This window comes from Manacus vitellinus, unplaced genomic scaffold (genome assembly GCF_001715985.3).
Source record: "Manacus vitellinus isolate BGI_N305 unplaced genomic scaffold, ASM171598v3 scaffold_0_pilon, whole genome shotgun sequence".
NCBI classification, from domain to species: Eukaryota; Metazoa; Chordata; class Aves; order Passeriformes; family Pipridae; genus Manacus; species Manacus vitellinus.
In genome coordinates this window covers 11145527-11168791 of record NW_021938789.1, presented here as the reverse complement: position 1 = coordinate 11168791, position 23265 = coordinate 11145527, and the positions used below count along the sequence as shown (strand labels likewise).

The 23265-nt window shown below is 34.0% G+C and overlaps 1 protein-coding gene across 1 annotated transcript in view; it reads right to left on the bottom strand.

Moving 5' to 3' along the window:
* SLIT2 (slit guidance ligand 2) overlaps nucleotides 1-23265 on the bottom strand; it is a 267460-nt gene that overhangs the window by 23580 nt on the left and 220615 nt on the right. The window contains exons 24-31 of the mRNA XM_025895239.2: nucleotides 22680-22751; nucleotides 22384-22455; nucleotides 20936-21007; nucleotides 18375-18538; nucleotides 13051-13175; nucleotides 12820-12917; nucleotides 11285-11424; nucleotides 27-120 (exon numbers count right to left, since the gene is read on the bottom strand). Of these exons, the coding sequence (XP_025751024.1) occupies nucleotides 27-120; nucleotides 11285-11424; nucleotides 12820-12917; nucleotides 13051-13175; nucleotides 18375-18538; nucleotides 20936-21007; nucleotides 22384-22455; nucleotides 22680-22751 (837 nt within the window). The remainder of the gene's footprint in view (nucleotides 1-26; nucleotides 121-11284; nucleotides 11425-12819; nucleotides 12918-13050; nucleotides 13176-18374; nucleotides 18539-20935; nucleotides 21008-22383; nucleotides 22456-22679; nucleotides 22752-23265) is intronic.

Genomic DNA, 23265 nt, shown 5'->3' with positions numbered 1-23265 from the left:
AGACTCTAAAAATATTTCAGACTTACTTGTATCCTTTGGGTGTCAAGATACACTTTGAATCATGCTGGCAAGGATTCAGGTTTTGAGCACAGAAATCTAGTTTCTCCTCACACAGTTCACCTGAAATACAATGTATGTTGTCAATTCAGTGAAAACATCACAGTGACCTGAAAATAGTAGTTTCTATTTTAAAAGAAACGGCTACAACTTCTTTTGCATGCTTCTTGATATAGTAATTAATACCTTTTTAATAAATACTGATAAATAAATAGTAACACAGATATAATAACAATAAATAATAATATATCTGGTAACTCATTTATAAAAAGTATCAATTTCGATACCAATCATCTATCCATAAATACAAATGATAATTTTTTCAAAAAAATATTTTTTATTTACAATATTTATCTAGCTCTGCTGTACAGTAAAACAGTAGTGATTGCAAGTCTTCTTGCTAGAACAAAAAAGCCATCAATATGCTTTTCTCTTACTTATTTTTAAGCACATTACACACAGAAATACCCAGATTTGCACTATCACTATAAGTAATCTATTACCTGAAAAAAACCTGTTAATATCACTGCATGTCAATACAATTCCAATTATCCCAAAATGAAAACTTGTTTTCTACTTTTCGTTAAATATGACTCTCCATTTTTTGCATTTGTTAAAGTACCATAATTATCTATAATCTGTTCTGTGAAAAGAAAAGAAAAAAATATCTATGTCAAATGTCTACCCTTTCCTGCTGACAGAAGCAGTGGCTCTAATTTTCAACATGGGTTGTATAATCTATAAAATATTTTAATACGTTTAAAAATTATTTTATTTGCTACTTTATGACAAGGAAACACTTACAGGTTTGTAAACAGGTCAACAATGTCTTGTTTCCTGACTAACTAATCAAATGATAGCATGGATAGTGCACTCGAAAAGTTTATCACTGGTTTGTAAGATAGATATACTTTTTTCAGCATCCATATGAAGAATATATGCATAATAAACAGGTATAAACACTGTGCCTACTGAATTCAGGGACTGACAGGTTCACCAGACTCTAAAACTATGGAAGAAGTAGGGTTGTCCCTCATCCCTTTGTTCAGTAACAAGACATGAGCTAGCTAGCAAAGAGAACTGTACATCATAATGAGAAAGAAAAGAGCAGAAGAAAGCAGTAGGTGAGCAGATACTCTCACTGCTCAAACTGAACTTTCCTTCAAAGAGGCACAATATTTGGTATCCCTCAGTTTTACTTAGCTGAGCAGCAGTGGCTTGCTGGACAAATAAATGAAAACTTAAAAAGAGTTGAGGAACCGTCTATATTAAAGCAAGGATAGAGAAAAAGTCAAAACTGAACCAGGAGCAAAGATAGTTATGCTGTAAAAAAACACATTTGAAACATGCATTCTAAGTGTGATAAGGCATGGGACCTCTGTATCTCCAAAAATGAGAAGGCAAGCCAAAAAGCAGCTATACAAGTACTTTGCAGCCATCCAAAAGATCCAGACTGGTTCTACACAAAGATTTAAAAGTAAAATAAAATAAATTAATAGCACATTCCTAACATGGAAGTAGTGCATTTTCCCTACAAACCAAATAAAGTTTTGAGTTAACACAAGAAAATGGCCTTCAAGCACAGCCCACTTAACAGCCTCAGGAAAACTGTCAGTAACAATGTGACCTAGTCAATACATGGAGGAAACTGAATACAGATCAAACACAGGACATGAGAATGACTAATACAAAGGATTACAATTCCATCCTCAAAGCCTCTTCAGGCTCTCAATAGAATTATTAGTCTGGAAATGTGCAACTGTTATGACTAGGTCAGTGCACAAAGAATCCTGAAATACCAGGGATTCTTTGCATCCCATGATATTTCAAACAAAACCCGGATCCCTTTCTCTTTTCAAAGGGTTTTGTTCAAACAAATACATACATAAGAGGTAGTAATTCTTCACCTAGCATTTATTCAATTTGCAGATCTTGTAATAGCTAAAATCTGTTTAAAGGTCAGCAGTGCTTATGAGTGAGATATAAACATGGGAACAGAGAATTCAGATTTTAGGGATCGTGGGAATAGAATAAGCAAAAATTACTGTTCTTTTAACCTGTTTTGTGCACATTCCTATGGTTTAGAAATGTATATATGTGCCTACATATATGTGTTTATATATGCATATTTATATGCACCTATGCAAATATCTTATTATGGCATATACTCTATATTAAATTACATACAGAACTGAAAAATATGACACCCCAATTACAAATAATAAAAACATGGCTGTACAGTACTTACAAGACTTGGACAAAAACATCCACCTCTAAACATTCCCAAGATTAATTATTCTAACAGAATATCAGAGAATATCTGAAAGTGACACAATGAGTCTGTCTTCTAAGGGCTGGAGGCTTGCTGTCTCTTATACATTCACAGTTAAAGTTCAGTGAAAAAAACCCCAAAGTACCTAGAAAAAGAATATTTAGGACTAGCATAATAGGAGCAAGCATTCTCACCATTGCTGTCAACTTTATTGAACTGATTTTGCTGGAGGATACTAATTGGGCCATGAGTTAGATTATCATTGTACAGATTTCTGATATTTCTTACATGGCAAACAGCTTTATTGGGTAGTGTCTAAGCCTCTCTATTTTTGTAAATCCTCCCCCAGGTACTTGCAAAATACAGGATTTCTTAATTAGAGTACCTTCCATTTTAATATTCATAGGTTGATGGCCCTAATATCCTCATAACTACTCTGAAAGCTGAATGATCTCATGTGGAGTGCCCAGGGGCACTTGCAAAGTCTTAATTTCCCACTCGGAGCTGTGAGTCCTATATAAGGATTGGAAATTTAAGTTTTAAACAGGTTTACAGTTTTGAAAAATGTCCACTTCAAATCCTAAGATCAATGTTACACTTCCAGGCATACTGCAGCCAAACAGTTTGCAAACATCACCAGGTGTTTTGGGCATTACTGATAGACTTTGAACTGAGCACTCTGTAGAAAAGCACACAAAAGCAGGACTTTTTGTGCCATGACAGCATAAAAAGAATGAAACTTTCCCCTTGCATTTGCAAATTGCATGCACTGTGAAATAAGTCAGAATCATATCATTGGAATTTCAGTTAAACAGTCTGTTAGGAAATAGGAACCAAGGAAAGAGCATGGTAAGCATCATGGCCAGGTAGCAAAAGAATAATGTAAAAACCCCTATGAACATAAAAGTTAGCTTTACTTAAAGTACAAACCTCAATTATAAATAAAGAGTAGCATTCGTGGCAGACTTGTACACAGAATCAGTCAAAAAAAACCCCACAAAAAATTAAGGATAGAATCCAAACATGTACATCAGATACACCATTTCTGAATGAAGATATAAATACCAGAAGAACAAACCAAAATAACAGGAGTGCAAGGTCTTGTACTGCTAATAGATAATATTAATAACTGGTAATATATCAATTAAAAATTGATACTAGATCTGTATTCTGAATGGAGTATTCACATGACCAAAATAAAAATGTTTATGAAAAAGTTAACAAAAAAGGTAAATAAAATATGTGACATGGAATCTGAACCGCTGAAGAACATAGTTTCCTGATAAAGAAACATCTCCTTCAGCGAACTCAAAAAATGATGTGTTATTCAGAATTTAACTGAGACAAGGTTAAAGGGAGAAATTAATTTTGTTGAAATGAAAGAATAGTGATGAAAGTGAAACACTCATTGAAGGAAATATCAGATTTACTAAGTTAGGCTCCTTGACTTTACTGGAAGGAAATCTTAAAGAGTTCCCTGATTTGGGAAACATAATACAATGTTTAAAGAACATACTTCAAAATAATCAAAAAAGATTGTGAAACAAATGTCTCAATTCAAGGAATCTTGACACCAATGTGTGAGGACATTCTTTTATTCATCTAATAATATTGTAACTGAGGCTTCTGTAAGAGCTTGGCTAAGTAATTAAGTTTTTGAAAGATGGGAACATTTCTGTATGTAGGAAAATCAGCAACAGACTAGTTTGTTTAAAAATAAACAGTGGATAAAGTGTCAAAAATCCTGTGAAAAGCTTCCAAAGCTTAATTAGAAGCAGGAATAACTCTTTTCATAAGACATCTTGCTTAATTAATCTAGGGAGTCTGGAGTCTGGTATGAAGTAGCATTGAAACCAGTGGAAGTCTGTATGGTTGACAGAGTCCAAATGAACACAACCCTCCAAACTCAAGACAAATATTTACTGAGATTTTGCAGCTAGATATGGAGTATGATGCAGACTTACAGCCAGATGACACTATTAAATACTGATGATGAATTGGATGGAGTCCTTGATTAGCTAACCAAAGAGCTAAGTTTGCTAGATTCACAAGTCAATTTGTGTTTCCTCTGTATGTATTAATTCACTCATGACTTTACAAGATTATAAATCAGAAAAAAACCCCTTAATCATAGAATACTAGGTTGACAGGGACTTCAAGGATCATCTCTTGGCAAAAGCACAGTCCAGACAAGACAGCCCAGCACCCTGTCCAGCTGAATCTTAAAAGTGTCTGATGTTGGAGAATCCACTACTTCCCTGAGGAGATTATTCCAATGGCTGTGTTCTCACTGTGAAAAATTTCCCTCTTGTGTCTAACTGGACTCTCCCCAAGAGTAACTTGTACCCATTACCACCCCCCTTTTCCACATGACTCCTTGTAAAAAAGGGAGTCTCCATCTTCCTTGTTGTTACCCTTTTAAATACTGGAACAGGGTGATAGGGTCTCCCCAAGCCTTTTTTAAAGCTGAACAGACCCTTAACTTTGGATTTTTTAATATATAAACATGTAGTACAACAAATAATGAGTAACAGGATACATAATGAGTAATGAGGTGAAAAAGGACTTACATTTCTGAATGAAGAGAGCTCTAACAAAAATGGACATGGGCTTCTGAATATAATTGCATATTGCTAATTAGAGGTAAGCTTATGAAGAAATAGGTTTAAAATGACCCTTAAATCATTAGCAAAGGTGAATATGGTATTAGAACAAAAACTAGAGACAGAATGCAAAAGCAACAACGGTCAGATTTAATTATCAAAAATCAGGTTTTGGATAGAAGACTTATTCGCTGTTCCAAAGTCAAAATAACAAATATCTTTCACAGATTTGCTGGTGTAATTGCCAGAATAGAAGGATTTTATATGTGTACTTCTACATTCATTCCAGCTTCTGAGCTTGGTTGGGATATACTGTGAGTCAGCTTCTGTAGTGTTTATGTTTTATCAATTAGGTATTACTGTCTGACTGACTGGAAGTCTCTGTCTAATTACTTCTGACTCAAATAGTCAATAGAGCACAGAAATGGTTGGGAAGCGTCAGTGTCATTTAACAAACTATATACAGAAAATTTCTGCAATTTTATGAAGTCTTGAGTTTGATGTACACTATACAACATAAATTATTGAGCTCATTATTCAGAAAAGACAAATAAAAATATCTACTATATGAGAGACAAAGTTGCCTAAAATTAACAAAAGTTTACAGTCTCAGTAGGATGTGGTTTATAACCATAAAACTGAATATTTTTTTTGAATTTAATTTTAGAGTCAAATTGCTCGACTGTTCCTATCTTTCACCATTGTGTAAGTCTTTATAGCTATCCCTCATGCTTGTGGATCTCAGTGTAAGATGGGGCTTATTTACTTTAACATTTCTAGTTGTTTTACATATGCTGCCTAGTGACAATAGAGAAATAGCAACCTTTAGGCAGGTAAGCTTTAAGACAATTAAGTAAACAAGGATAGATCATAGCCTAGAATGAGCAGTGATCAAACTAGTAGCAGGTAGCTCAGCTTGCCAAGGATATCATGTATATTTCCCCTTTATGAAAAGGCAGTAAAATTACTTTAAAACTTGAGCTTTTACTATAGAATAGTCATTTGAAGTATTTTAAGGTAGAGTTTTACAAGTGATGAAAAGCAAGAATAGCAAAGGTATTCCTCTATTCCACGAAGCTGTACTGTGTAGTTCTTACAAGAATGAGGATTATGATTCTAATTTGATGAAATAATTAAACTCTTTATCTAGTTTGACATGACATGATTTGATTTTGATTACTTGCATGCTTAAATTTTAGGAAGGTACTTATTTGATTATCAAGTGAACTGAAAGTAGTAATGTAACTCCTTTATTGCAGTGGTAAGAAGGCTGTGTCTAAGGCTTGCCTAAACTGAGATAATTACTTAAAATTATCCTTTATTTTCCTATTACTATCACAGGTCTGGCATAACAAAACTGACTGATCCTCCAAGCACCTTAGAGACCATCAATGACTTTCATGTTCAGGTGGCAAGCTAATACAAGTATGTATTACATATACATCTGCCTAATTTTGGAGCTGAACTTAGTTCACATCCCCTGGGTGTTTGATAATTTGTTTGTGAGGATTTTGTTCTTTCTATAATCATTAATTTTAATATAATTCACACTTGTGTAATACACAAGAAAAACAGGAGGCTACTATTGCTGTCCAGATAATAATAAAATGCAAATACGGCAATATATCTAAATGGAATGCAGCTTTAAGCATGGAAAGCTTGTGGTTGGAATCACTTTCTGGAAACGTCTTGTAATCTGCATCAGTTACAGAGAAAATTTAGGCTCTGAGTTAAGTTGTAAGAACTATTCATCGGAAATCAACATAGACGGTATAATTGCAGCCATGCTCAACATGTTATTTCATAGATAATGAACATATTTTTAATACTAATGAAGTATTATATTGCTTTCTAGACTGAAAAATATACTTATAAAATTCAATTAATGGCAAATACACTACAAAATGATTCATTTGCTTTCAAAACTAAACATGCAACTTCATAAATATGTTTTCATTGATTATGTTAGCTCTCAGATTGCTTAAATGATGAAACTGCACAGAAGATGGCTGAGGGAATGGCCTGAAGTTGTGTCAGGGGAGGTTTAGGTTGGATATTAGAAAAAGATTTTGCACTCAGAGAGTGGTTGGGCACTGGAACAGGCTCCCTGGGGGAAGTGCTAAGCACCACAGTCCCAAGCCTGACAGAGTTCAAGAAGTGTTTGGATGATACCCTCAGGCCCATGGTGTCACTCTTGGGGATGGTCCTGTGTAGGGTTAAGAGCTGGACTCAATGATCCTTGTGGGTCCCTTACAACTCCGGATATTCTGTGATTCTGTGTGATTTCTGTTAGTGCAATAGGTGCTAGGGAGAAACTTAAAAAAAAAAAATCAAAAATCAGAAACATTAAAAGTTAGCGGGACAAATCTCTCCAGATTACTTTTCTTCTACCATAGCCTCAGACTAATAAGGTAATTTCAATTACTTTAGATATTTACAGCAAAAAAAGGCCACGGAAATGATGAGCAAGAAGATTGACATTTTATATTCTAGCATACTTTCTAGTAGCAAAATCTAATAAAACACTTAAAGCGAAACAGCACTATAAAACAGAGCATACATAAGAATGGAACCAAGGGATTTCTTTAAGGTGAGAAAAAAAATATTTCAGAAGGTCACAATGTAAACATTTTTGTTAGTCCTATCAGTGGCTGCACAAATTTTTAATATATCTGAAAAAAGACAATGAATGTAGTATTAAATTACTCCTTTACAGCAATCTGCATCTTCGACAACATTCTTTTGACATGTATTCACAGCAAGAGCCAAGTGCCTAATTTGAGGATTTGCAGTGAGCTTTCTAAATTATGTCTATATACAATTTATTTGATCATTGGTAAGAACTGAAATCCATGCACCTTTAAGGAAAGGAAAGTGAGAAACCAAAGTAAGTGAAAATAGGCTTAAAAGACAACTGACCTTTTTCCACTTCATTCAGATTAGCAGCTTGCAGTGACAAAGACAGAAGAGACAAGAGACTTTTTACATTATAATACAACAGCATAGCACATTAAGCTAATGCACAACTATAGCAGCAGAGAGGTTGATATAGCAAAATGAAACAAGCTTCAAAGTCTCACCTACAGCAGAGCAAAACAAATGGAAAGGTAAGAAGTACATGCCGCCAGTGGCGTAAGAAAGATTTTACTTCTGGATCAGTTAGATCTGTGATCTAATGACTGATGACAATGAGCAAGAGAAATGATCATTTGTAACCTATAGAATGCACATAAAATGGCCTGAAGTTTATAGACTGAGATTAAAATAAAGGAGATGGCAATGTTAAGAGAATAGAGAGATTAAAGAGTGCAGGACATAGTGAGGTATTTTAAATGGTTTTAAAATTTAAAAAAATGTTTTGTTTTTTTTTTTTCTCAAGGTTTGATCAGACATGAGAGTGCCTGTTGATTCCATTTGCTTACTGTTGTTTCACAGTTACAGTCTGTGATCTTGAGAAAGCTCATAGCATAGTGCAAATACCACTCTTTGTCTTTCCACCTGTAACTGTGGTGGCAGCTGTAAAACTTAACTGAGGCGGAGAAAAATGGACTCCTGATTCTCAAGCAACAACATAAGTTTTTTTAATTGCTTTTTTAAAAATCAACACTGCATAGTTAAGAAGTGTTGATTTTCAAGGGATTGTTAGAAAAGTCAAAAAGAGACTGCTAGGTTTTACACTGCAACATTCACTGCCCTCCATGTGAAAATAAAACTTTATATAACAATGATTCACATTTCATACCAGCAGGTTTAAGCTGACTTCTCCCTTATACTGTGCTGCTGAAATGTAAAGCATATTTGCAGATAACCATTCACCCAGAAAAATATTCTAGGCTGGTGCACTTCCATATTGTGTACATATATGCTGTGACATCTTGAACACAGACAATTCAAAGTATTGTCAACAGAATTAAAAGAGAGCCAGAAAATCCCACAGTGGTATTTTCAAGGTATATATACTGAGCCAGTCTTCAGCAACTTACAGTTCAGGGGCTTTCTAAGCTAGAGATAAGTATTTTTGAATTTAAAAATCTTTTTATAGACTGAATATGTAACCTGTTTTCCTGATTGTTAACCTACTTTTGCCCAGTTAGTCCATGAATTCATTTAGGGAAAAATACCTTTCATTAAAAAAAACACATTAGAAATATGCATATCTGATTTTAACCTGTTAGAACAGATACCAAAATCCAAATGTTTACAAGGTTTCTCAGGAAAATTGCTCAATACATACTTGCCAGGGATTCTGTTATTTATCTTTCAACGCAGGCTATAAGCCAGAAAAAAACAGTTCTAGAAACAATTTGGTACCTCATACACACCTGAGGCAACTGTATGATTACTTTATTATTATGATTACTTATTATTATTCTGAACACCACCCTTTCTAGATCCTGATGTGGTCAGACTACTGTCAGTCTAATTCTATATATTGAAGGTTATTTATTACGCATGATAAAGGATGATAGATGTGAGGACCCCTTTACTAGCTCAATGCTTTTCATTTTCTCCTTACAACTAATCTCTAAAATCACTTAGGATCTCACACATTGTGTCCTATTCTCAGATGCTTTGTAAGATAGACAATATATTGTATAATTATGTACTGTATTCTATACAATGGAAAACTTGAACTTTTGCTACATTTTTTGTCCAAGTTATCTATAAAATGAGTTGAGCCTCTAGTAATGTATTTTTTAAAAAAACATGTGTCTTTTTATTTTTGTAAAGTGTTGAAAAAAATCTGGTGAGATAGTATAAATTCCCAACAGTTTTTAACAAACAGAAAGGCTAAACTTAATGACTACAAGTAGATTGTTTTGATCTATTTTCGAGCTGGTGAGAATATTCTCACCTACTCACGTTTCCTACTGACTTCAGTAGCGATTATGAGTTGGCATTGTACCTGTAAAAGCAAATCTCTTTTTCTGAAAGAAGTACAGTTAGCAAACAAGAACACTTGCCATGTAAACTCATAGTATTATTCCGATAGAATTATGCACAGTTACGAAATAAATTTAGAAATACACCTTATTGTATTTTGCCTAAAGAAGCACAACTGCAATACAAACATAAAAAATGTGACTTTGCTTTGCATTCTTCCAGCCTACACAAAAGAATGTCTGATCCCATTTTTACATGAGATAGTAAATGATCCCAAGGGAGCTGAAGCTTAACTCACATATGCCTGAAATATTAGTTGTAGGAGGAATAGCAAACACTTGTCTGTCTTTACTGATGCTGTTACCTGTTATTTCTTTCCAAGGCCTGAATTGTCAATTCTACCAAACATTTATAGATGAATACGTATACTAGATTATGAAGTTGTATTTCCTATACTTGTGTTTTATCATATTCACTCACTGTGCATTCCCAAGATTTAAATACTGACTTTAAATTTGAATACCCCAAAACATTGTAGCAATCCAATAGGTTGTAGAACTAATAATAGAAACACTTTGGGTGAGAAAACAGTGAGCTGTGTTTTCAAAAAATGAAATTTATTCAGGAGTTCACCTCTCCTCACAGTTTTCCAGAGCTCAAATTTGATTGATTGATTAAAGCAAAAATATAGGATGACTGTGTAGAGTTAATCCCTAAGTTATGGTGGACCTTACATTTCTTTTTTATGCATTTCAAATCACGGTTTTGTGAAATTAAGCTCTATGTTCTCCTAGAGGTCAGCTAGCTGAGAGAATATAGATCTGTCTAGTTAGAAAAACTATAAAACAGATCAATGCAAACAACAGATCCTACTTCCTCTGTGCTGCTCTTCTAACTATCCTCCATTGCTGCAGAAACAATGACAGCAGGCCAGACATCCTCTGTCTCAAAGAGAAGGAAATGCTTTGCCTTGGCTGCCGACTGATAGAAAGAAATAATTAGACACTTGTCTTTGTTTTCCGTGCAGGAAGCATCACGCTCTGTATTAATATTTCTAACAGGGGGCAGGAAAGCATTCAGGGGTGCCAAATACACTGTTCCCCACGGGCACAGACAAATCATTTTCTACCCTGTTAGTAAAATGAGGTTTACATGATAAAAGCAGAATATTTTTCAGATTCCTACAGCTACAGAGGTCCTTCACTGGGGTGTCTAGGCAAACAGTAGGGAGGGGCACATTTTGAATGACATTTTAAATATAAAAATGCCTTAATTTCAAAACTAACAAAGGAATTAATGAGTGGGCATTAAGTCTACTTTTGACTACAAACCATACAGGAGAAAAATATGGAGGGAAAATTGGCCTTAAGTCAGTTGTAGAGTAACTAATAATTCACCTGCAAAGTGGAAAATATTACTGTTCTGCTAGGAATTCTTGAATTGCCTGTGCTCTCTCTTATACTCCTACCTGTATATTCAGGTGGACAAAGGCAAGTATAGTTATTAATTCCATCCACACAAGTAGAATTATTTTCACAGTCATTGTCTTCACAGTCATCAACATTTACTTCACAGTTTTCACCTTCAAATCCATCGGCACAAGTGCACCTGTAATATTGAAAACAGAATAACCACATGCATATTTTAGCTGGGGAGTCTGGACAAGGAGCTTTGTAATTAATAGGTACAATAATTTATAATCACTATTCCATAACAGAATACAATTTATATAATGTAAAAAATCCCCACATAATAAATGTTACTGAAATATTTTTCATATTTTAAATTACAGAAAAAAGGCTTCTAAAGTTGTACCTTAATCTTTAGTATAAGGGACATTCATGGAACATTCCTTTTAAAAAGTGTGCTACCTTTACATTATAAGATTATATTTCTTATAGAAAGTGATCCTTTTGGTTTTTTAGTTAAACACATGGAAAAGACAAATCAGGGATTAGTATGTAATAGTAGTATTCCACTTTTGTTCAGTTAAATGCACCAATATAAAACTCTCTTTAATGTTCCATGCACAATACATGCATTCATACAAAAAAACAAAGCCTGTATAAACTCTGTGAAGCAGTAATTTATTTTTTGCTTTTAAGCTTGTTTATGCAAAACAAGTACATCAAAATAGATAGTGAATGTAAAAGTCACTCAAACATGACTACACATACATTTTCTTGTAATTTGCACTATCTATAATTTCTGCAGCTTTCATTATGAGATTGCTTTGATTTTCGAAATATGTAGTGTTTAAACAAATAAATGAAAAAGGTAACATTCTGAGGCATGACTATGTCAATTTAAATCCTTGAGGCACAATATTAAGATGTATACACTTATTTTTTAATAGAAAACTGTTCAATCTTTGGGCAGAATTTGGATTAAAAATAAGAATAATGTCATAATGAATTGCAGGATAATGAATTGTATCTTTTTGTAGTGTCATTTCTAACTAGCTTGAGGTGTAGATTATTAAATGACTAATAATTTCACATAAGAATGCTAAAGAACTTTATTTCATAATTCATGAAGTACATCTGGAGTAATTGTACTGTGTGATTAAATAACTCAAGATTAAAAATGCTCACAGCATGTTTATCTGCTGGCATAGTGAGTTTCAAATGAATCATTAATTTTCTGTTTCACTGGGATTTACATTTTATCATTTACATGCTGTCTGTTGAAGTAATACATACAACAACAGATGAATTGTGAGATATTTTTCAGCAGGGATCTAGCTAGCTATTAATTAACATAATGGAGTCAATACTATGTTGTCTTGACCTGATATGCCTCAACTAATCACAATCATTTGTTATTGTTTTTAATAGATTAAAAGCTTTAGAAGCTTTCCAAGGATGGTGAAATATTCTGAAACATGTGCCTTTGTGGTGCATTTACCATCAAACACAAAGAACCCAAAGATTAACACTAAAATTATTTCAGCATATAAAATGCAGTAGTTTTCCATCCTCATTTAACAACTGAAAAACCTACCAGAAACCATCTTTTTCTCCTTCTTTCAAATGACAAGTTCCACCATGGTGGCAGGGGTTACTAATGCAAGCATGAATGGGAATATCACAGTCTTGACCCTATGCAAGGAACAACAATTATAATGTAAGAAGAAAATATAGACACTAGTGGAAGACAGACAAAGAAAATGTAAAGGTTGTAAAGGAGAAGCTTAAATTTCAGTGAGCTTTTTCCTTTTCATTCAGTACCTACCTTGAAACCATATGGGCATGTACATCTATAGAAGTCAACTGGATCATTGTTGCAGGTTCCATCATTTTTACAAGGATTTGATAAACAGGGGTTACACTTTGCAAGAATATTAACATCCACGGGCCCTTAAAAATACAAAATGAATAGTCAGAATGAAGCAACTATTAGATTTGAAAGGATCTATCTGCCATGTTGCTTTAAATTTAAAAAAACCTTCATATTTTAGACTTTGTGGTGTTTCTATATGTATGAAATGCTGGACTGTTCTTAATTCTTTTGATGTGACCAAATAAATTTGGGATTGGATTTTTGGTTTAAGTATCACTTTTTTTTTTTTTTTAAGAAGCTGACACTGAAGTGACTTTTATATCCCTATTTTCCGAAAGCTGTACAATTCTGATCCACGATGATTATCTTCCCTTCATATCAACAAAATAAAGGATATGATTTCAGCTTTTGTTTCATTAGGGGATAGAAATTGCCTATGAGAAAATGGGCTATCACAGTTTCCAATCCTTCCCTTGATGGTGGTTACTGAGAACACTGCTTTTAATGCAATTTTGTGTTAATTTATTTTTTATCTGCAGGATCACAGACACCCCAAAATTACCTGTAAGTTCGTTGAAAATCTATAGACTTTTTTTAAAGTCTGTAATTTAAACTGCATTGTCAAAGCTATCTCACAGTAAATAGCTCTATACTGTGTCTTTCTCCCTTATGAGTCAGACACAGTTCTGGCATTACTGCATTAGCTAAGCCCACAAATTATGCAAACCATACCATGAATCTATGTGCAAATGAAGACTGCAAGCCATGCTTGCAGTCCGGTTTCTTATATTAATGATTATAATGACAGAATTCAGAAATTATTATTGACAAATCCCTAAGTTTCAGAAGCCAGACTTAAAGCTTTGGCCTACAAAAATCTTATTGCTATTATATAGATATTTTTAGATATTTATTTATATTTCTGTTGTTTTAAAATTTACAGCCATTTCACAGTGAATTTTCAAGTTAGGGGCCATGCTTTTAATTTTTTTTGTCAAACAACCAAAGAAATCACTGGTTATTTGTTAAAAATTAGATATCACCTGTGTATAAATAATGATTAATTTTCATAAACTTTGTGAGGAGGTTTGATTAGTGTAAGAGAAAACAAGTGACTTTGCCAAATGCCTATTAAGAAAATAAACATACATTCTCTATCTCCAGCTCTATTGCCTGATGACATTACTGCCTCCAGTTTGATTTCAGATTCCCCCTATGAAAAAAACCCTTCAGTTATCCACAGGTGAATTGCATATTTTAAGGAATAACCAGTGATTTCTTCTAACTAGACAAAAAACCCGTGGGACCTACTAGTGCAAATGCCTGATTGCTCCTTAAGAGGTTTTACACAAAATGAGCCAAACTGCAGAGTTTTCCAAGCAAAAAGGGCTTTGCTGAGATATGGGGTTTTATTCTATTTTTAAACTTAGATTGCTTGACTTTCTTCTTTTTCTTTGCAAATTAATCTCAGATGAGTCATTGTAAAGGAGCTGGCATGGAAGGAAGCCATGTGATTGTAAGGATTCAGTAGAGGGTATTAGACAAGGAGCAGCTGACTTTTTTTTTTTTTTAAATGTGCAGTTGCTGGTACCCTTCTGTGTCACAGCTTGCAAGCAGGACATGGTAATATGTGATAACACATGTATTGCCTAAGCTACAATGTGTATGGATCATTGACTTTTTTTGCCTTCATTACCCTACTTTGAAAGAGAAATCTATACCTGGTTAAAGTATCTATTAGACCAGCACACAGGAGAGGTAGAAAAGTTGAAACAAACATCATAGGAGCAAAATCTAGAAAGTTCTGACTTTACTCCAGAGTATTGCTGATTATTGCTAAAGTATATTAAGGTGCTCTGTGAAAAAAAATAAGGTGCAAGAGGCACATACTTAAAAATTCGTAAAACTGTGCTGTAGCCCAGGAGTCAATCTTTCCTTCTGTTTATTTTAAACATCATATCCTCTTATCTACTTTTCATGGAATAAAATGCTAATTAATTGGCATGAATTAAAAAACATTCAGTCTTTTTCCCAAACAGATTAGCGATTCAAATTTCACTTCAAAAACAGAGACAGAAAATGGGAACCCAAGTCTCAGCGAGATAGTAAACAACACTGTCTGATTTTGTACTGTGTTTATTTCAAACTATTATGTATGTAGTGTCCAATACAAATTAATATTTTGATTTATTCTTCAGTTGTAAGATTAAAAAATGCAAAGGCAGTTCTGGAGCCTATTGTCATTTTCACTATACTGTTCCTTTCCTCTTTCTGCTTGTATGTGTTAAAAGACTTGTACATGAAAAAGAATTTGGTTCACAACCTATTGTTTCATTTTTCATATTGTAGGCATATATGTTCTTGAATAAACTCTAAGTGGAAAAAAATTCTTCTGTAACAGTGAAAAACTAATAGCATTTTATTGAAAAACACAGATACACACATCTATGTGTGTACAGATAGCTACAATAGCTAAGTTTTTTTTTAAGGAAAATCATGACACAAACCCTCTCAAACTAGCTTGTAGAGAAACCTGTTGCAAGGAAAACTTTGAGCTTTGACATTTTATGACTCCTGTCTTGCACCAATATCTACACTGCTAATGAAATCACCAATTTTAGTACAATGCAATGGAAATAATAATTTCAGTTAGATAATTTTCAGACCTCAAACTCAGACTTTTAAAATAACAAAATGGTTCATACAATATGCTAAACAATATATCATGAATAGTCAGCTGTAAATTCATCACGGGGGAAACAAACAATAAACATGCATGTCTTAGGAAAGAAGTCTGCTTGAGGTACACAAAAGGAAGGTCAGAAGGTACATTCTTAATAAGATCATCCATTCCAGATCTATTTACAACCTTACCTGGTACCAGAAAACCACAAGGCCCTGGAATCTCTAGAAGCAGGGCATGGATGGTTAAGAGGCAAAAGTAAAAGATTGAGAAGCTGTTAGAGGCCACATGAAAGAAAAAGACAGAAAAAGAAAGAAAAAGAAAGAGAGAAAAAGAAAGAGAAAAAGAGAGAGAGAAAAAGAGAGAAAAAGTGAGAAAAAGAGAGAAAAAGAGAGAAAAAGAAAGAAAAAAACTACCCATAAACATAGAAAAATAACTGAAAGAAGAAAATGTTAAGAGATGATTCCTCGAGTAAAAGCATTAATAAAATTAGAGTAAGGTACAGTGATTTTATGGAGCTTTACAACTGAGATGAGACTTTATTTTAAAATGCCATTTTCATTGGGAACTATGCATTATGTAGGTAAAATCTGGGCACCAATTTCACTTGCAATTGAATCCACAGACACCAAAAAGAGGGAATTACACATTACTCTTTTTCCATAAATATATATACTGTAGCAGACCATCCACAGATATTCTGAAAATAGCCCTCTCACTCATAGCCTAAAATGTTGGTTCTAATAGGAATATAGCATCTCCCTAATTTCTATTATTCAGTAATACATTTTTAAGCAAAAGATAAAATTACTTATCTTTGAGTAACAGACATAATGTCTTACGGGGCCATCATGTCATTGAAAAGGTGCTGATTTGCAATCTGTAATTAGGAGGATCTTCATAGGACAATAAAAGAAAAACTATTTTCTTTCAAAGGTATCCATAATACTAGATGTCTACTCTTGGAAGTGAAACAAACACACAGTTCTTACCCTGAACAATAATACAAAGGATATTTTCTGATGGGCAAGAGGGAGTAAGATATACTCTCTGGATTGTCTGACTGAAATATAATAATGACTGCAGGCATTGTTTTTAAACTATCAGAACTGGATACAGTTTTTAAAACTATCAGAACTGGAAAAAAAACTAAGCAGATCCTTCATGTCCATACAAATATTCTTTCACTTATATCCCTACAACAGCGTGCAACAAGAGCATATCTGCAATAATGTTCAGTAGATGCTTGTAAAGAAAATGACCAGACTGGCTAGCAAATGTCCTATGTAAAACCAAGCTAAGAGACTTTGCAACAGATGAGTGTCAAATGCAATGAACACTGGCATGACCTCAGAGATGTACTGCTGAAAAACTGGAAGAGGATTTGGAAGGACAGAAACTTCATTGGAAGTACAAGTAACGAGATGGGTTCCAGTGGTTTTTGTTCACAAAAAAAAAAAAGAAAAAGAAAAAAAAAGTTTCTGACAGGTCTAAAGAGAAGACTAAATAGGTTGAACATGCAGTAAAGAACAACTTTAAATGAGACAAACTCTGACAAAGTCCCACTGCTTTTTTAAGACAAAAATTACAAAGGGATTAAGCTCACATTTGAAGATACGCTAACAGATGAATAAATCAAAACAGCTTGAAGATTACCTAGATGCTGAGAATCAGTTAATTCTACAAGATTAAAGATCATATTTATCCAATGCCTCAGAAAATACTATGAGCTTTGTAACGGTTTACAGATATAAGAACACAATTTTTTTTAATTTGGGATTTCAGTGTTTCTAAATAAGGACCAAGAAAAATGAGGCTACAGTAGCAGTTTTGTGTGTTTTCAAAATAATTAAGAATGGAGAAATAAATGGAATAGAGGAAGATTAAACAATAAACAAACCAAATTCTCACTTGATGTAAGTAAAAAAGGAACTTTTCTAAAAAGAAATAGTATAGTTCAGAAAAAGAATCTAGGAAATTACAGTAATATGAGTTGTGATATAAATGCCAGCAACACTGGCACCAACATGGGGATAAATACCCTTAGAAACCCGCCCATTTAACAACATTTTAGAATGAGACTTCTATAGATTATCACATTCCTTTATCTACTTTTTTCTTGTTGCTTTTTTTTCTTTTTTATACTTTCTTCTGAAATATAAGAGGAGGCATTCTGGCCATATTGATGCATTTCATTTCAGACTGCAAGGATTATAGATGTATTTACAGTTTTTACTGTAAATGGTTGGGAGGAAAAAGGCCAAGGGAAGTGTAGATGGTTAAACTGTAGTTCATGGCTGAGGCAGTACAAAGTACATTTGTACATCACGTACTGAGGAATACTGTACTGCAAATCCAAAGACTTTTTTCTCCATCTATTTTAAAAGATATAGGCATTGAAATTTTTAAAATAAATGCAGTTCCTGAATGGAACCAATGACTACATCCCTAAGTATGAGGAATAATGATGACAAGGTTTAGTGAAGATGCTATAATAAATGTATTTAGAGCACATAACAGTCTTAATTTACAGTTCAACTATTTGTAAAAATTCAAAATTGACACTTCAAAGAGAAAAAAATAGCAACAGTACCTTGGCAAGTAAATTTTTTAGAAGGAGTTGTGAGAAGAAGTTTATCTGCCATTTCTCCAGGACCAGCACAACGTGCAATACCAGGTTCTTTGTATTCTGATTTTACCCAGTCAGATAGCCACTGCATGTTGCAATCACAATAAAGAGGATTTGCTCCAATAGCCCTGTGGAAAACAGACAAATGAAAAAGGAAATCAAGCTTTAAATGGTTGCTTTTTAAAAGAGAATCCAGAAAATAGGTTGGCAAAAAACCATTCAAATCACAAACCTACTCTCCCACCACCAACATGCCTGTAAGAGCACCAAGTGTCTTGATTTGGGTTCTGGATCAAGAAGTGATAGTTTTATCAGTAAACTTGATCCAGAAACCTCATTATTCTTAACTGCACCAGGTGTGAACTTTGGTGAGCTTATACTAACTAGCTCTGTTTCACCATTGGCATGTAATGACAAAGATCAGCTGCATGAGCAGAATGAAACTGATACTGCAAAATTAGGTTAGCAAGAATAAAGTATTTCTTCTGAAGCAGCCAACGCAAGTCCACAGAGTTGCGCCCTGATATTTTTCCTTTTCAGTTTATGGCTCCCAGACTGGTATAAACCATCTGTTTTTAAGCTTCCAAATTTGATTTAATTATTTCCTCTTTGGAGCTCTCCCACTGAACTCACAACTATGTGCAGAATTCTGTAAGAGTTCTCTGCTGCACAAGTAAATAAAACTACATTACCATTATGAAAGCATATCCATTTCTTTAAATGATGATCTTTCTGATTTTTTTAATTAAAAAAAATTAGCTGGAGATTTTCAGAATTAATTTCTGTAACAGCTTTTTAAGTTTTTATTTTCTCTGCTAGAAACCATAAATACTCTTAAAAGTCTGACAACAATGATACATTTTGGAGTTAATTTGGAGGACAGAAGCATTGTGCTATTCTATAAAGATATAGAATGTTCCATATACTTATGTTCCTTTTAAGAAATACAATAATCACAGAACTTTCAGCAGATAATCTTGACATGTGCAAACACTGTCAAATTGCAGTATTAGAACATCCTCCTTCTCCAGATGTTTCAGCATTTTTTTTTCAGATTGTTGCACATCTTGGGTCAGTGGGTCTTCTAGAAATACAAGAAAGTCTTTGGCAAGCAAAGGCAATAGAAACTACCAGTGCTGAAACACTCTTTTCTGCCCCACTGAGCAGGAAGCTCTCTCATAATTTTCCTAAATTACAGCTGAACTCAAGAAAATGTACGTATTTGTTCAGTCAGGCTTAAGTCAGAGCAGTAACAAAAATAAGACTTAGTGACAGGGAACTTTCCATGCAAGGAGAAACCTAGAATTTTTCCACTCCATATGTACAGGAGTCAATGGCAGCCTGAACTGAGATAACACAATTGCCCTGCTAAAATCAGTGTTAGCAAGGATAACTGGCAGCCATTAAGAAAAAAATACCAGCAATACCAATCAAACCGACATAAGTTTTACTGATACTTCCTACAGATAAACTAGTTAAATAGTAGCATTTGAATGAATTATCAACAACTGAAAGCTTAATCAGTATCAAATTTCTGAGAAATGTCCAATAGTGAACCAGAAACAGATAGCTAGATTTTTAACAACTGCAGCTGTTCAGAAACTTAAAATCCCAGATATATCTAAAGGTACTAGTCAAATTACTTCTCAAAGACTTAATAACTACTCATAAACACAACAAGATTTGCAGAAGGCAGCTTGTTCTAATTTAGGTTCCCACTGAAAATTAAAAACCGGAAAAACATTGCCTCAAACTACATTCTGAAATCAGATGCCATGTGTTTAATGTCAACTTAACAGACACCAATACAGAATCACAGAATAATTTAGGGCACTCTGGAGGTCATCTAGTCTCACCTCCTGCACAAAGCAGGGCTACCTGCACAGTCAGGGTTGCTCAGGGCTGTGTCCAGCTGAGCTGTGAAAATCGCTAGGGATGGAGATTCTCCTGCTTCTTTGGGCAACCTGTTCCAAAGCTGAACCATCCTCACAGTGAAGAATTTTCATTATGTTCAATCAAATTTTCCTTGTTGCAGGTTGTGATGGTTTACTCTTATACTGTGCACCTCTGAGAAAAAACTGCCTCCAACACTGCTGTAATTGTCAAAGGCTTAAAGACTATTGGAGAGCTCCTTGGCATCCCCTTCTCCAGGCTAGATAAACCCAGTTCCTGTAGACTCTCCTCACAGCTCACATTGTTTGTCCCACACTGCTCTGTGCTGGAGAAACTGAACACATATTCCAGATGTGGCCTTAGGAGGGCCAAGCAGAAGGGAGTGATCAGTCTCCTGGCTACTCATTTTGTAATTCAGCCCAGCGTCCTTAGCCTTCATAGCCATTAGGGCACATAGTACACAGCTTTAATTTGCAGCCCAGAAGCAGGCCCAGGATTTTTCTCTGGCTAGCCCCCAGCCTCTAGAGATGCATGTGCTTCTTCCAGAGAAGTCCTTTGCATCCTGTCTTTGTTTGATTATAGGAAATTTGCTAAACGTAACAAAAAAATACAGTTAACATCTGAATACTCACAGGTGGGATAATGCTGAAAGATCATTAAAGGCTCCTTCAGGAACAACAGAAATATCATTGCCATGTAAAGACCTTAAAAAGAAAATAAACATAATATATGCATAAAAATCAGCTGGTTAACTTGGCAAATTTCATCTTCTGTAAACAGTTTTCAGCTTTTCATATTTTTTTCTTCCAATTCCAGTTCCTTGGTGTTTCCAGCTGCTTGTTGTTTGGAGTTTTTTTTAAGCTCTAACTGGCAGCCTACTTGTAATTCAATTTTTTGCATCCTGAATTTTCATAAGAAATGTAAATACTGAGATTATTTTAAAATTAACAAATAAAAGTTAATAAAGTTGGCACACTTCTGCAAAGTACTGATTGGATTTAGAGATAGTAGAAGAGTTATTAACTCTTTTTCTGCAACTCCTTGAAATTCTCATTAACTATGTCCATATGTTCTTTTAAATCTTTCATGGATTTGTGGAAAATACAGGTATTGACTGTTCATTAATATAAATATTAAGGCTGTTGTCCTAATTTGATAGTAGAGGTAGAGAATGAAAGACTTCATTAAGCATCAATACTGGGAATAGTGTTATCTCTCTTGTAGCAAGCCTGCACAAAAATATCACCCCTTTTCTATAAATTCATTCAGTTACATGAATATCTAACACATATAAAATTATGGCTCTTGAAATTATCCATATTTATATTAAATAACTGAAGTTATGAGCACACTTAAATAATGCCATACTTGAGACATTTAATCCAACTAAGCTCTTAAATGGTTATAAATTACCCAAATGAAAGCTAAAATTACATGTTCTACTGGGGACTTTTGAAAAAGATTTTTTGCAGGCTTTTTTCTTAATGACAAACTGAAGCTGTAAATTAGACTGACTGTTCTTTATTTTCCTTTGTCCCTTTCTGTGGCTTTCAACCATGTTTTTCTTAGTGGTAAAATGGAAAGTTTTCTTGGAACCAAAAAGTAATGTTATTGATTTTCAATAGTTAACCATGATGCCATTGTTTTGGAAATACTCCCACACTAAATGAAACAAGACAGAAAGAAATTTAGTGCTGGAATAAAATATTAAAAATTCAACTGCAAAACCATCTCATATATACTGATAGAATTTATGCATATGGCATTTTTGCTAGATCTTAATGCTTATAACAAGGAAGAACATAACACAAAAAAAGAAATACGGGTAAAATTAGAAAGCAGAAAAATAAAAAGTGTATGTCTGTATATAAAATGTTCTCCAGGGTCACATAACTTCTTGTGAAGCATTTTGAGATTATACTTTCCAAGAATGAAGCCACTTACATTTTTAAGGCTATGTAATTATCACTTCCCAAATATCTGACAAGTTTTAAAAGCTGCTAACTTCCTATGGATCTGCTATCTGCTGTACCCAAATAAAAATTCTGTAAAATAGCAGTGATTAAAAAATAATACTTACAACAACCTAAGTGATTTCAGCCCATCAAAAGTCCGTGCAGGGATACATCTGAGGCGGTTGTAACTAAGAATTCTGAAAACATATAAAATACTGTCAGCAAGTATATCAGTCATTCAGTAAACAATGCAGAGCATGACCAAAATCAGCTTTTGCATACATAGCTAGTTAGGAAACAAGTTATTTTACAGCCTCCAAAACAAGCAAGCTTTAATATCAACTACATGCCCAGTCTTTCCAAGACCAAAAAACCCCACTGTAATGCTTTCAAAGAGTCACTGTTACATGTTTAAACTTACAAGGTGAGCAGCTGAGTCATGTTGCTGAAGCTCTGATTAGAAAGAGTGCTGATTCTGTTGTTACTTAAATCTCTAAAAAATAAATTCAGAAATTCAGACCTTAAAATGACTGCCCCAGTCCTGAAACACTGTAAGTTAAATTGACAGACACATTATCTTTATTAGTAGAAATAGTATCATCCCTTCATATCAATATTTAAAGCAGCACCTATTTTTATTCACATGCCATATACAAGCCTAGCAGTTGTTTAGCTTGATCAATGATGAAGCTTGATCAATGATTAACAGATGAAAAAGCAGCCCAATGCATTCTTATACAATAGCAAAGTCCATCATGCTACCGAGTTAATAATGCAATCCTACATGAACTCAAGTACAAAAACGAAAGTGATGTTTTAAAGTGGAAGCCATTCTAGTCATGTCCCTAATGACATCTGAGTAAAGATCATCTAATACTCTATTTAACACTTACATGCTGAAGACATTGAAGCCCAGAGCTATTATTGTAAAGAATTCTATCTAAGATTTATAGAGAAAGCCTTAACATCTTTCTTCGTCAATATTCTGATGAATAAAATCTAAAGCA